Source organism: Oncorhynchus keta, chromosome 10, assembly GCF_023373465.1.
Source record: "Oncorhynchus keta strain PuntledgeMale-10-30-2019 chromosome 10, Oket_V2, whole genome shotgun sequence".
Taxonomy (NCBI): Eukaryota; Metazoa; Chordata; class Actinopteri; order Salmoniformes; family Salmonidae; genus Oncorhynchus; species Oncorhynchus keta.
This window is the reverse complement of record NC_068430.1, coordinates 67,511,654-67,525,536: the sequence shown is the minus strand read 5'-3', so window position 1 is coordinate 67,525,536 and position 13,883 is coordinate 67,511,654. Positions and strand designations below refer to the sequence as shown.

Sequence of the window (13,883 nt, the reverse complement as noted above, 5' to 3'; positions counted from 1 at the left end):
TGATCTACATTTTCTGAACATATTAAAATATTCTAAATTTCATTCATGTTGATATCAGTTGAATAAATAAAACTGACAAGGTCAAATGTATTTTATTTTAAATATAAAATCCCCATATCCAAAGTTTATAACATAGTTCACGACTTCAACGGTGGTTTGACAATATGGTGAATTGATTGTTTTCTACCCTTATATCCAGCCGATCAAAAACGTGCATAAAGGTACAAGGAAGTAAAAGACTGGTCCATGGAGTTGAGGGAAAAGGTGTCAAACGAAGCACCAAAACTACTGCTTATGTTCAATTTGTGCACTCACACAACGCAAAAACACAGCTAAGGCTTATACACCGCTCGTCATTTAACGTTTTGAAATGATGCAGCAATAAACAAAAATGTACGAAGAACTGAGAGACTTACTGAGAATCACCCCCTTTGGCATTTAAACAGAGACTAATTGTAGGATAGACACATATCAACTAGGACCCATTTCCAATGAACAAACAGCATATTGCCTTTGAAGAATAATCCTACATGTCCATAATCAGTGATAATCAGGTTCACAATGGGATATAGCTAGATATTGACATTATTACAATGTATACAAAGTGTCTGTAAGAAGTGTTGTCCAACACTTCCTATCTCGCCCGTTTATGAAGATAAATGATCAAAAACAGCTTGAGTTCCAGATGTCCCTCAAACCTAGTTAACCATAATACAGGTTCCAGCATGTCATCCATAGGTTGTAGTCATGTTTTCTGGGGTGTATGCATTAGTGCATACAGTAGCAAACTGTGGCAAAACATTTCAAAACAGAAAACATTTTGCAACAAAAACAAGAATTTCCTATTGGACAAATGCAGGTAGGTCCCGCCCCGTTTTGTCCCATTTGCTTCCGTTTGGTTCCTAGTGAACACACCCCTGTAGAAGAGCTAGGCAGTCTACATAAAAAGGGTGAATGTGCTGGCAGTTTGTGGTTCATCTTGGCTTAATATCCTCAAGCTATGGATGCAGAGAGTAATCCAGTCGCGTGGAAAAATAGTCCACTGATCCTCCATTACTCAAGATAGTATCAACAGAAACATGAGAAACAACATACATCAAATCAAAACAAATAAAATCCCGATAAGGATCCAGGGGATTCAAGACAGACGGGGTGAATCTGACAATTGATGCAGTTGCACAGAATAAAAAAAAAAAGTGATTCAACTCAAGTTTAAAACAATTCACGAATACAAATTATTACCAAGTGCTAAAACAATAGTCAACTAAAAGGATCATGAGAGGCAAACAGACAGGGTTATGGGATACAGACCATCAGGAGTGACAATGTTACCAATATGCATGACTTACTGCATATCCACTCAATACAGTTTCTGATTACAACGTGATAACAAAGGCAGTCAAAGCATGATTACAATACCTTTCAAGTGATTCCCCCAGTTTCTTCACACCCCCCGAAACCACCAAGAATCACTAAAACTGTCTCACGGTGCATAATGACTTGGTAAAACCTCACATTATAGTGAGTCTTCATATGCCTGTGTTGTGTGTGTGTAGCTATATTTGTATGTCTTGAGTCAATACAAGACAATCCTCCATTGACATCTTCCTCCCACCTAGCTAAGCACCAAGAGTGACAGTTATAACAATGAAAATGAATGGGTCGGATCGACTGCTGCCACCAAATGCCATCAGTTCATCAGTCAGTCACGGAGCTTTTTGTCCTCTTGCCGTGCTTGGTCCCACCACCCCCGCCAGAGCTGCAGGCGATTGCGGTGCCATTGCAGGCGCCCTCCATGAGGGCCCGGTCAGCCTGGTCGTCGGCCCCGGCGTCGGGCAGCTCCTCCTGGATGTGGCGGAGGCGGGACATGGCGCGGTCGATGGTGGCCACGGAGACCAGGTTGAAGTCGTGCATGCTGACCAGGTGCAGCAGAAAGTTGCGGCAGAGGTTGCGGCGGGCGATGTAGGCGCCGCACTTCTCCACAAACTGCATGCTGGCCTGGTTCATCTGGTTGTCGGCTATGAAGCTAGATACGGACAGGAAACAGAACACAACGGGAGGAAATGAGGTTAGAATACTGATTTTACTAGAGAGAATGAGTCAGATTAAGAACAACTTTTTAAAATACATTATGCTATTTTATATCACGTTAGATGTAAACTCTCAAAGTGTCATGGCTTTATGTGGATTTCTAAATTACAGGAACATAAGGATGACTATTTGTATCCTTACTTAGACACCATTTATAGCACATGTTAAGAGGTAAACTCTTCAAGGTGATGTGGCTGTATGTGTATTTCTAAGTTATCTATTATAGTGCCGTAAGAGGCTAGTGATTAGAGATACATACCCACAGCTTTTAGGTACATACCCATGCTTCATGACGTGCAGGTTCCACAGCTTCATCACCTCCTTCTCGCCCTCGTTGACGTCTGTGAACTCATCCAATTGCTGTGGGTGGAACAGTCATAGATTAGTCTACCAACACAACCAGAAAGTGCGTTTTAGTATATGGAAGCAAAGCACAGCTGTAGTTCAAGCCGACACTCATTTCTGTTGGCTTCATATAGGGTGTAATCCTATCTTGAGATGCTCGAATTTCATACATTGACATCAATGGGACACTCATTTGACATGCATCTATCTAAAGTTAGGATATGGGCCATTCTGTATAAACATCAGGCAGTCATTGTTATGTTTTTAATTCTCTTTGACTCCATTGTACATAATCTCGGTCTGAGTAACAGTGTGAGTGGAGGGACTGACCGTGGCGGTCTTCTCTCTCAGCCACTCAGGATCTCTCTCGTCCTCGCTGTCCACGTCCATCTCCTGGGGTCTGAGGGGCATGCAGCTGTCACTGTGGAAGTACAGGCGGTTGTGTCCGCTCACGTAGGTCCTCTGCTGCTCCAGCTCCCCGTCCTCAGACTCCAGGAACTCTGACAGGCTGGGCTTCGTCCGCTTGGGCCTACAAGACAGGAGCAATGCACTAAGGGTCAGAGGCTGTGGTTAGGTTAGGTACACACCCGCAGGCAAGCTAGTGGACAAATAGTACACATTCTCAGCTAGCTATATGGCTATGATGGTACCATCCAAGTGAGGAAATATGAAATACGTCAGCCAATCAAAATGGCAGTTTTACTTTTTAAGCACACAGCAAATACAAAAATAATTTCACATGATTTAACCAGGGGGCTGAACATAACCAAGTGAATCTTTTTACTTCAGCGCTTTGATTCTGACATGCAATCCGTGCTACTGGTCGACTGAGGGTGAGAGAGCCAGTGAGATGAAGACAGGAGACGCCTTCTTTACCTGCACACCAGTACGTGTGTCACGGCAGTCCTCTTGACGGGGCCGTTGCGGCTGAAAGCGAAGCCGGGCTGGCTGTGAATGTCCTGGGGGTTGCCCACGTAGGAGCCGTCGTAGCACTCATTGATGGACACGTCTATCCTAGCACCTTTAGGGTGAGGCTGGAGACAGACAGGGGGACATCAATTAAATTACAATAACTATCTCTCAAACTCTCAACTATTCAACATACAGTATGCCAGGTACTTGGTAGTAGATGGCTTTAAAATCTCCTTGCTTTTTAACAGTTTTTTTAAAAGTGTTTTTAATTTTTTACCTGTATAGGGTTAATCAAAAGATCAAATTAGCATAAATTAATAGTTAAAAATGTTAAAACATTACAATACATTCATTACAGAATTCACAACACACTAAGTGTGTCCCCTCAAGCCCATACTCCACTACCACATATCTAGAACACAAAATCCATGTGTACGTGTGTGTATGTTATCATGTGTGTGTATGCATGTGTCTGTGCCCATGTTTGTGTTGCTTCACAGTCCCCGCTGTTCCATAAGGTGTATTTAAAAATATATATATTTTACATTTTTTCTGATTCTACTGCTTGCATAAGTTACTTGGTGTGGAATAGAGTTCCATGTAGTCATGGCTCTATGTAGTACTGTGCGCATCCCATAGTCTGTTTTGGACTTGGGGACTGTGAAGACACCTCTGGTGGCATATCTTGTGGGGTATGCATGGGTATGCTAGTCATTTAAACAGACAGCTCAGTGCTTTCAACATGTCAATACCTCTCACAAATACAAGCAGTGACGAAGTCGATCTCTCCTCCACTTTGAGCCAGGAGAGATTGACATGCACATTATTAATATTAGCTCTCTGTGTACATCCAAGGGCCACCCGTGCTGCCCTGTCCTGAATTTTCCTAAGTCCCTCATTGTGGCACCTGACCACACGACTGAACAGTAGTCCAGGTGCGACAAAACTAGAGCCTGTAGGAACTGCCTTGCTGATAGTGCTGTTAAGAATGCAGAGCAGTGTTTTATTATGGACATTTATTATGGACTTCTACCTAACTTAGATACTGTTTTATCAATATTTTTTGACCATGACCGTTTACAATCCAGGGTTACTCCAAGCAGTTGTCACCTCAACATGCTCAATTTCCACATCATTTACTACAAGATTTAGTTGAGGTTTAGGGTTTAGTGAACAATTTGTCTCAAATACAATGCTATTAGTTTTTGAAATATTTAGAACTAACTTATTCCTTGCCACCCATTCTGAAACTAACCACAGCTCTTTGTTAAGTGTTGCAGTCATTTCAGTCGCTGTAGTAACTGACATGTATAGTGTTGAGTCATCCGCATACATAGACACACTGGCTGGCATGTCGTTAGTAAAGATCGAAAAATGTAAGGGGGCTAGACAGCTGCCCCGGGGAATTCCTGATTCTACTTGGATTATGTTGGAGAGCCTTCCATTAAAGAACATCTCTGTGTTCTGTTAGACAGCTAACTCTTTATCCACAATATAGCAGGGGGTGTAAAGCCATAACACAAGTTTTTCCAGCAGCAGACTATGATCAATAATGTCAAAAGCCAAACTGAAGTCGAACAAAACAGCCCCCACAATCTTTTAATCATCAGCCATTTGTAGAAGTGCTGAGCTTGTTGAATGTCCTTCCATATAAGTGTGCTGAAATAGGAAAACGTTCCAACATAGGAATCCTGTACACACACACACACACACACACACACACACACACACACACACACACACACACACACACACACACACACACAAAGCCCTAGTCTCTCACCACGTAATTGAAAATGAAGCGGCTGTGGGACTGTTTGAGGTGTTTTAGCAGGCTGTAAAGCTTCCTACAGTTCAAGGTGCACCAGGGACAGTGGAGGTCGTCTCTAGCCTCCGTCTGCTGCCGTGTGTTGTTGTTGTACAGGAACTGCCATGGGACAAAAAGATGGAAGTTCGTTACTGGTTTATTAATAACTGAACCATTCTGAGTGATGCTCAAAAAAGATTTTGTTTTACATTTAAGTATATTACGCTACTCTTCCCCTGTACTTAGAGGTGTATCATGATAATCATAACCAGGCGTGTGCTACACATTAGTGATGGATGAGGCGAGTTTCCCCCTTACTGTGTAAAGCGCTGTGAAACATTTCATATTGGTGCATAAACAAACCTGGTAAAATATACGCAGTTTCTGCCTGGGTTCACACAGGATCTGTTCTCTTTTCATCTGGATATCTGTGCTGACAGAGGCCTTCACAGCTACAACAGGGAGGGGAGGGAGAAATGAAGGAGTCAGAGGTTATTAGATAGCACAAACCATTTTTCGGGACATTATTGTGCTAGTGATGCAGCTGTATGTCGGTCTGGTCAATTTTATTATAAAGTTAAAGTTATAGTATATTTATGGCTCTAGTATTGCTAGATGGTGATCAAGGCTGTGTGTGAACTTTGACTTGCCTTGACTCAAAATGTGTGTATCTAAGGCTGGGTTTACACAGGCAGGCCAATTTAGACCACCCCCCCAATCACATCAGACCAGACACCAATGAATGAAAAAATGATCAGAATTGGGCTGCCTGTGTAAACCCAGCCTTAGATACACACATTTTTAGTCGAGACAAGAGAACAGTATACTGAAATTGGTGTGAGTGAATCTAATGGGAGGTTACAATGTGTTGTTCCTTTTGGGTAAAAGCCAAGTAAGTTGCTAGTGAGTGTGTTGTGTCTCTTACCCAGGGGGGCAGATTTGAGTGTGCTGGGCCTGCTCTCCACGGGGCTGGAGCCGTCAGAGTTGCGTGTGGCCAGGGGCTTGGCCACGGGGGCTGTGGACTTGTCGCTGGCGTCACCTGTCCAGCGCAGAGTGAACTGCAGCGTGGGTCCCTGAGAGAACGTCTCGAACGGTGGCAGCCTCTGTATGAACAGAGCCCGGAAATATTGTCTCAGTACCATCATACACACATTTCGATGTGGAGTGTCCTACTGATAGTATAGTTGTCGTCCCCAACTCTGGTGCTGGAGAGCTACTCGTTGGGCAAGCTGTTGTTTCAGCTCTGCACAACAACACCGGATTCAATTAATCAACTTCTTATCAAGACTGATTAGTGTAATTAAAATCAGGTGTTTTTAGTGCTGGCCTGAAACCAAAGCCAGCTAGGTTGGCACACTCACCTTTCCATCCAGAATGGTTTCCCATGTGGCTCGTTTCTTGCTGACGGGGCAGTCCTCCATCCCTTGCATGGACACTTCATACTCCCCATCCAGCAGCTGCAATCTCCTGCACATGACAGAGGTCCCTTATTAACTAATGAGTAATGCATTTAGCAATGAGTGTGAACAGTTCTAGAATATATGTGGTCATGGTTTTAATTCAAAAATAGGGGTCAGAGTTTATAGCACTTTAAAAAGATACTCGCAAGCGGCTAAATATCCTTGAGGTCAAAGTGCAGCAGCAACTTGGTAATGACAGTTGCCACCTGGGGATAAATTACTACCATTTTGCCATATATGGTATGTTGTTTACCTGTTCTTGTCAAAGACGGTCATCTGTGCAACAAAGGTCTCTGTGGTCTCTCCATCTTCTCTGTGGGCGGAGCTTCTCTTCTTTCTGTTGGGCACCTCTGAACATGTAAAGACACCAAACAAACAAATACGAGACATTTGCCTCATGAAATTAATGCCACATCATCAAAATGGTCCCCATATTATATATATATAATAGTGAAGACATCAGAACTATGAAATAACACATATGGAATCATGTAGTAACCAGAGAAGTGTTAAACAAATCAAAATATATTTTATATTCTTAAAAGTAGCCACCTTGCCTTGATGACATCTTTGCACTCTTGGCATTCTCTCAACTACCTTCGTGAGGTAGTGTCCCTACAACTAATCTGTTTTCTCTCCAAACAAACAGACATTTGATTTTAGTGAGTCATCCAACATCCCTGAGGGTGTTTTAGCAACTACTTGCCTATGTTCTCGTTGGCCTCGCCGTTCACAAGGCCGTTCATGTCCCTCCTCCCGGTGCGTAAGACCCTGAACAGGAGCGAGTAGGACTTGACCATGTGGCTGTTGCTGGGCTCAAACTCGTTACTGGACACCAGCAGGGAGGGCAGGGAGCCGGGCTTGGTTTGGTTGCTGCAGTCAGGATTCAAAGGCACTTGCTTTTTACCTGTAGGCACTTGCTTCACCGGGCAGCTGACATCCTATGGAAAACAACGTTTACAGGAGAAAAGTTAGGATTTAGCTAGGAGGTGAGATAGGAGTTCGGTTTATAAACAATTTCACGTGATTGAGACAATGTGAGAGAGAAACAAAGCATTGTTTTGACCTTTCGTTTTTTATGGCAGACTTTGACAAGTAGCACCTCTAGAGAGACCGAGCTCTGTTCGTTTTCTGAATTCTGAGATGGCTTTTCTGTGAGGGAGAAAGTGAGAGAGAGAAAAAAAAAAACTTGTGTCTTATGTTTCACCCTTTTGTCTCTTCCGTTTTTGTACAAATATCACACCAACACATTGGTATAAGGCATACAAATACATTGCATTTGAACATGGTGCAAACAGGAGAGTATTGATTGGGCATACCATCCTTATGGAAGAATCCAGTGAAGGTAAGCTGCAGGTGTGAGGACAAGCTAGAAGAAAAAGCAGTAATACACAATCAGAAAAGATGAAGAGCTGCTAACACTCTCAGGCACAAGTCACATATAAGGCTCCCCACCCTTCCCACGGTTTCTCTCCTACTTGCCAGCCTCCACCTCCGATTACTTTGTCTAAATAAAGTGAAAACACCTCAAATAAAAGACATTTAAAGAAAAGAAAACTATACGGCTCAAGGCTTTATAAGTTATGATAAGCATGCATGAACCATTAAAACGTGTAACACGTCTCATAATATGTTACGTCTCCTAACTCTTACCTATGAGATTCCTGCTCTCCCTTCATCTTCTCAACTCTGAGCAGCATGTCATCCACCTTGAACGTTTTCCTGAGCACACAAGTTCAAGCACAGCACAAATTAGGACCTCAGAAGCGGCTTTAACTTTGATGAGATAAAAACAAAAGTACAGTAGGGCCTCAAAGATATGAACATGTCGGAAATGGAGGTTCATAAAATAGCCGTCCGTAACGTTGAAATTTTCTTGATAACCGCATCTACCTTTATAGAAAATATAGATTGCGTATTTACACGTGTAAGCAAGGTGTACGCTTGTGTGTAGCCCACATAAGTTTGCATTTAATACATGTCCCGGTTTGATATTGACCGTTTGGTTAACGTCCAGTCTGAAAGTTTGAGGTTCTTATCTTTGAGGTTCTACTTTATACCATCTCTGATTAATGTCTTACTACCATATAAAAATCATCTGATCCCTTTCAGATCAATCAGAGAACAATATGTTACCTTTTGGCATTTGTTCGAGTGTTTCTGTGGGTCATGAAGGTAAGAGTCCTGTGCAAGAATATAGGCTAAAATGGAAGCATTTGGAGGTTAATCATTAATACACCAGACATTGTGAAAATGAGAAATAAAATGACATGCATATCCATTATTATATATACAGTGCCTTCAGAAAGTATTCACACCCCTCGACCTTTTCCACATTTTGTTGTGTTACGGGTTTAAAAAATAAATACAAAATTGTCAACAATCTACACAAAATACTATAATGTCAGAGTGTAAGAAAAAAATAAATAATCACATTTATGGAAAATAAAACATATTTTGAATAGATAGGTACTCAACCCCTTGAGTACTCAACCCCACAAAATAGAGATCATTGGCTTTTCCCTAAGAAACTGATTAGAATAAAAAGATAAAAAAATGTAAATGAACATTTGTAAATTTAGAGTCTGGTGTTCACAGCAATTATAACTACGAGTCTTTCTGGGTAAGTCTATTAGATTGGTTTTATTCTATTCAGTCTGGTATGAGAACGGTAGCCCCTATCTGCAAAAGCAGGGTGTCTGCAGAAAGTTCAGTATCTTGGCTTATTGACCTGTGCCTTAAAATCGTTGGTGTGGCTTACTACCATATATGGGCATACAAATGTATAAGGGCAGGCCGAGCCAACGACCTAATTCCAAGATGGCTGCTACCTACATTGCAGTTAGCGTAAACAAAATAAACACGGAATAAGTCTATACACACCAAAAAGCCGGGACTCCACAGATCATGGGGATGTCTTATTTGTCTGCCTGTTTTTTTGTGTGTCATTTTTTAAATATTTAAGAAGGCAAGTCAGTTAAGAACAAATTGTTATTTACAATTGTCAGCTCAGGGATTTGATCGAGCAACCTTTCGGTTATTAGCCCAACGCTCTAACCAATAGGCTACCTGCCGCCCCTGTGACCTACTGTTATTGATCACCAGCCTCGAGAGTAATAATGTTTATTATTGTTATTGTCTGTTTCATATTAGTTCACTGTTTGCTGTTCTACGTTTCATCCTTGTAACTTTGGAGAGGCCACTAAGCTCTCATGACCATTGTTTTTGTGGTCCTCACCTCTGCCTTTGTCTCCAAAGTGTTACTGTTTGTATTGTGTGTGTGTGCTTCACACCTATTTTGAGTCACTGTACAGATAAAGACTAGTTGTTTTTACTTCACAGTAATGTATTTTTGTAAATTTAGTCAACTGTGTGTCTTACAACAAAATGCTCCTTTATTTTGTTTACCACAGAATGGAGGATGCAGACGATTTAGATGATGACGTTTGGCAACCACCCCTCCCCAGCAAGCGCCCCCCACTGCTATGTCAATCACCCCGTCTGATGGTTCTACATCTTGTGGCACCATTCGTCACAACAGAAACGGTTTCCCCAAGACCAAGGTAAACGTCATGACAAAGACAGCGGAGAGGGGGACCATACGTTGGAACAGGAGTACCAAGCTACTTTTTGTGAAATGGAAGGACACTAGAGAAGTAACCATGCTCACCACAAAGCATTCAATAACAACCATGTCTCAAGGAGGGTGAAAAGGGAAGAATGTCCCCATTCCTATTTCTGTGAAGGACTACAGTGCCAGCATGGGGGGTGTCGACCAATCTGATGCTCCGATAGACTACTACCCGGTCCTCCACAAGGCCAGGAAGTGGTATAAGATTTTTTAAAAACCACTTTGTGGACATTGCTACAGTAAATGCTTTCATTCTCCACAAGCAGATGTCCAAAGCAAAAGAGGTCAACCCCCTCTCTCCCTGTTGGCCTTCCGAGAGCAGCTGGTGTTGGAAATGGCTGAATTGGGGGCCCAAAGCAACCATCACAAGACCCTCCACTCAAACGTTCAGCTTATTTACATTTTTGCACACGTGAAGGACACGTGTGTAACCAACTTTGTGTTTGATAAGACATGATTATATATTTTTGAATGTATATCTGTTGCTTTAATATTGTTTTGGTAAACAGTTAATTTGTATGTGGGACCAATACATTGGATATGCCTAGGCTAAACATTCAGGCACTTTTGAGAGGTTTTAAAAACACTTGGATATCCCCTGTATGTCCCCCGACACCACCACAAAGTTTGAGAGGTTGGTGTTGTAGAAACATAGTTTTTATAGTGAAAAATAACTTTTATGCACACCCATGTGCAATTACCACATTCTGACAATTTGGAGAGGTTGAAAGAACACTTGAATGTACCCCGGATACCACATAACACCACCACAATGTTTGAGTGAGGTTGATATAGTAGAAATAGTTTTTATACTGAACAAATAGCATTTAGGGATTGCAAATGTGTAATAGCACTGGAATTATCTAATTTACAGACATATGCCACTTTGAGGATACTTGGAAACATCCCGTGACCACACTTACTAAAACATCTGCCCATTTCTAGTTGTTAGGCCTATCAATCCCATTTTTTTCTGATACTGTTCACATCTTGTGGGAGCCATCTGATGTGTTTCCAGCTCTGGGCATCAATAATTATCTTATTGATGAAAGATTACTTTCAAAATATTTGTATTTTGTGTGTGCTTGATCTTGTGTATTCTGACCTATGTAACTCCTATCTTCTGATCATTCCTCATCATCTCTCAGATGTCTTCTTTCCAGATATAGACATTTTTGTCATGTCAGTATCATGTAATTACACATGAATAACAGTTCCTTTTGGGTATGTCTATATAGATGGAAATCAACATTTTGCCTTTACATCTAAGAGGTTCAACGGTTTTAAAGTCCCCATTGGCCTCATGGTGAAATCCCTGAGCGGTTTCCTTACTCTCTGGCAACCGAGTTAGAAAGGACGTATATTTGTAGTGACAATGTATTGATACACCATCCAAAGTGTAATGTAATTAATAACTTCACTATGCCCAAAGGGATATTCAATGTCTGATATTTTCTTCATCTACCAATAGGTGCCGTTCGTTGCGAGGCATTGGAAAACCTTCCTGGTCTTTGTGGTTGAATATGTGCTTGAAATTCACTGCTCGACTGAGGGACCTTACAGATAATTGTATGCATGGGGTAGTCATTCAAAAATCACATTAAACACCACTATTGCACACAGAGTTAATCCATGCAATTTATTATCTGACCTCTTAAGCAAAGTCTTAGTCTTGCCATAACAATGGGGTTGAATACTTATTGACTCAAGACATTTCAGTTTTTTGTTTTTATTTTTTTTGTTAACATTTCTAAAAACACAATTCCACTTTGACACATTTTGGGTTATTTTACGTAGACCAGTGACACACAATCTAAATGTGATCCAATTCAGACTGTAACAACAAAATAAGGAACATTTCAAGGGGTGTGAATAGTTTCTGAAGATTAGTTTAGTTTCTGTACATTATGTATATTATGGATGTAGTATTTGCTTACTGCAATCAGGTTCCTTGTGCGGAGAAATCTGTAGATTTGAGTTGGCTCTGCAAATACATCATAACAATAATCATAGCCTGCTCAATAATCTTATTTTTTATGATTTTAGTAAGAATTTAATAGAATTGTGGTATGAATGTGAATGTATTCACAGAGCTGTATGGTATTGCAGAGCAGCACAGATATATATCCTATGCATGTTATGGTTCCAGGCCCACTTTCTAATCAAATTTAGTCAGAGATAGGCCTCGTATTAGTCCGTGTCATTGATATTAGTTGTGAGAAAAGTAGACAACAGTAACAAAATCTACATTATACGCTATTGGTTATTTTCAAAGATTTCCACCTGGCTTAAAATCGTTACTTCCTGGTATAAATAAAAAGTCATGCAACTCACTTTCAAAGGCCTGTAGAAACAACTCATGGTCTGCTTGAATCTGCTCCATCTTCGGCTTCTTTACCGTGGTCATTACAGTTGTCGAGGCCGGGTAGACGGCGCCGTTCGCTTTACAACTGGTCCCACTCATGACTTCACCTGAATGCTGTAGATGGTGCATCCATGCAGATGAAACAAACATTATTATGGTCCTTTTCAAAACAAAGGAAACATAATCATATCAGCTAACGTTAGTTGGGTTAGCAAGCTAGGTAACCGACTTTACTATTGGCTTTGTATAACATTATATTTTTCAACTATTGGCTTTGTATAACATTATATTTTTCAATTTCAACATCCCAAACTACACACATACATATTTTTGTAAGAAATATAGAGATAAACACATTAGCTAGCTACCGTAATTTGTCTCAAATTCCAGCATCTGGATTTTTGTTAGCTAGTTAGCCAGCAAGGCTAACTAGCTAACATAAACAAATGGTCAAAATGTCCTAAATTATAACTAGATGGCTAGTAAACGTGTGGGAGTGTTATTCGAAACGGGTAAAACACAAAATTATACTTTGCTATCTGACTGTACAACACTGAAGCTAACCTTGTGAGCATTAGATTAGCTATCCAGCTAGAGACTCACCAACACAGGTAACCCATGAAATTAGCAAGGAAGCAAGCTGCTGCTAGCTAAACTAGCATACTGGGTTAACGAGAAGAAATCTCAAATGTTGCGGTCCAGTATTCCCTCCAACGATTCACACAACGTCGACTAGTAAAGTACATCCATCATATTTACATAAAAATAATAGATTATGTTATTGATTATATGAAAAACATTAAAACTTCAGATGAGCTACACGTTATGCTAAAATCGTGTGGTCTTTACTGGACATCTAGAAATACTTCTCATCCAATAGAAATTCGAATATGGAATTTGAGACTTGTGATTGGGCAGACGCAACTGTAAGTGACACCATCAAGTTCGGTGGAAGAGGCAAATTGCCGCTCGCTTTCTCTTGCTTTTCAACGATTTTGCGGGAAATCTTTCCACCAACCGGGCACGATTCGTGAAGCTTGTTACTTTTCTCCCTAGCTGTTTGCATATTTCTGGTGCCAATTATAAATCAATACACATGTTGCAGAAACAGTTGTTGCCAAATATTCTCAGTTCTGAACTTATGCAAACCAGAAAACTGATGAAATAGGAAATGTACTGTCTATGTTATATAGTTTTATGGTGAATGTAAATGCAGACCATTACACATGATTATAATGCATGGGCTAATAATAAAGACCAATGCCGAGTTTT

At 40.9% G+C, this 13,883-nt stretch overlaps 1 protein-coding gene across 2 annotated transcripts; it reads right to left on the bottom strand.

Moving 5' to 3' along the window:
• Nucleotides 1-76: 76 nt before the first annotated feature.
• LOC118376074 (polycomb protein suz12-B-like) lies at nucleotides 77-13,507 on the bottom strand. 2 transcript variants are annotated; one of them, XM_052527758.1, is made up of 17 exons: nucleotides 13,215-13,507; nucleotides 12,581-12,725; nucleotides 12,184-12,230; nucleotides 8,752-8,816; nucleotides 8,269-8,337; nucleotides 7,935-7,984; nucleotides 7,682-7,767; nucleotides 7,322-7,556; nucleotides 6,869-6,965; nucleotides 6,517-6,622; nucleotides 6,081-6,258; nucleotides 5,519-5,607; nucleotides 5,132-5,275; nucleotides 3,313-3,470; nucleotides 2,767-2,965; nucleotides 2,351-2,451; nucleotides 77-2,026 (listed from the first exon to the last, which is right to left on the bottom strand). In XM_052527758.1, exons 2-17 carry the CDS (start codon nucleotides 12,708-12,710, stop codon nucleotides 1,699-1,701), a joined length of 2,082 nt encoding a protein of 693 aa, XP_052383718.1. In that variant the 5' UTR covers nucleotides 12,711-12,725; nucleotides 13,215-13,507; the 3' UTR covers nucleotides 77-1,698. The 2 variants fall into 2 exon arrangements, with proteins under 2 accessions (XP_052383718.1, XP_052383717.1); XM_052527757.1 differs by lacking the exon at nucleotides 13,215-13,507 and having other exon boundaries at nucleotides 2,372-2,451; nucleotides 12,581-12,740.
• Between the last annotated feature and the right edge of the window lie 376 nt (nucleotides 13,508-13,883).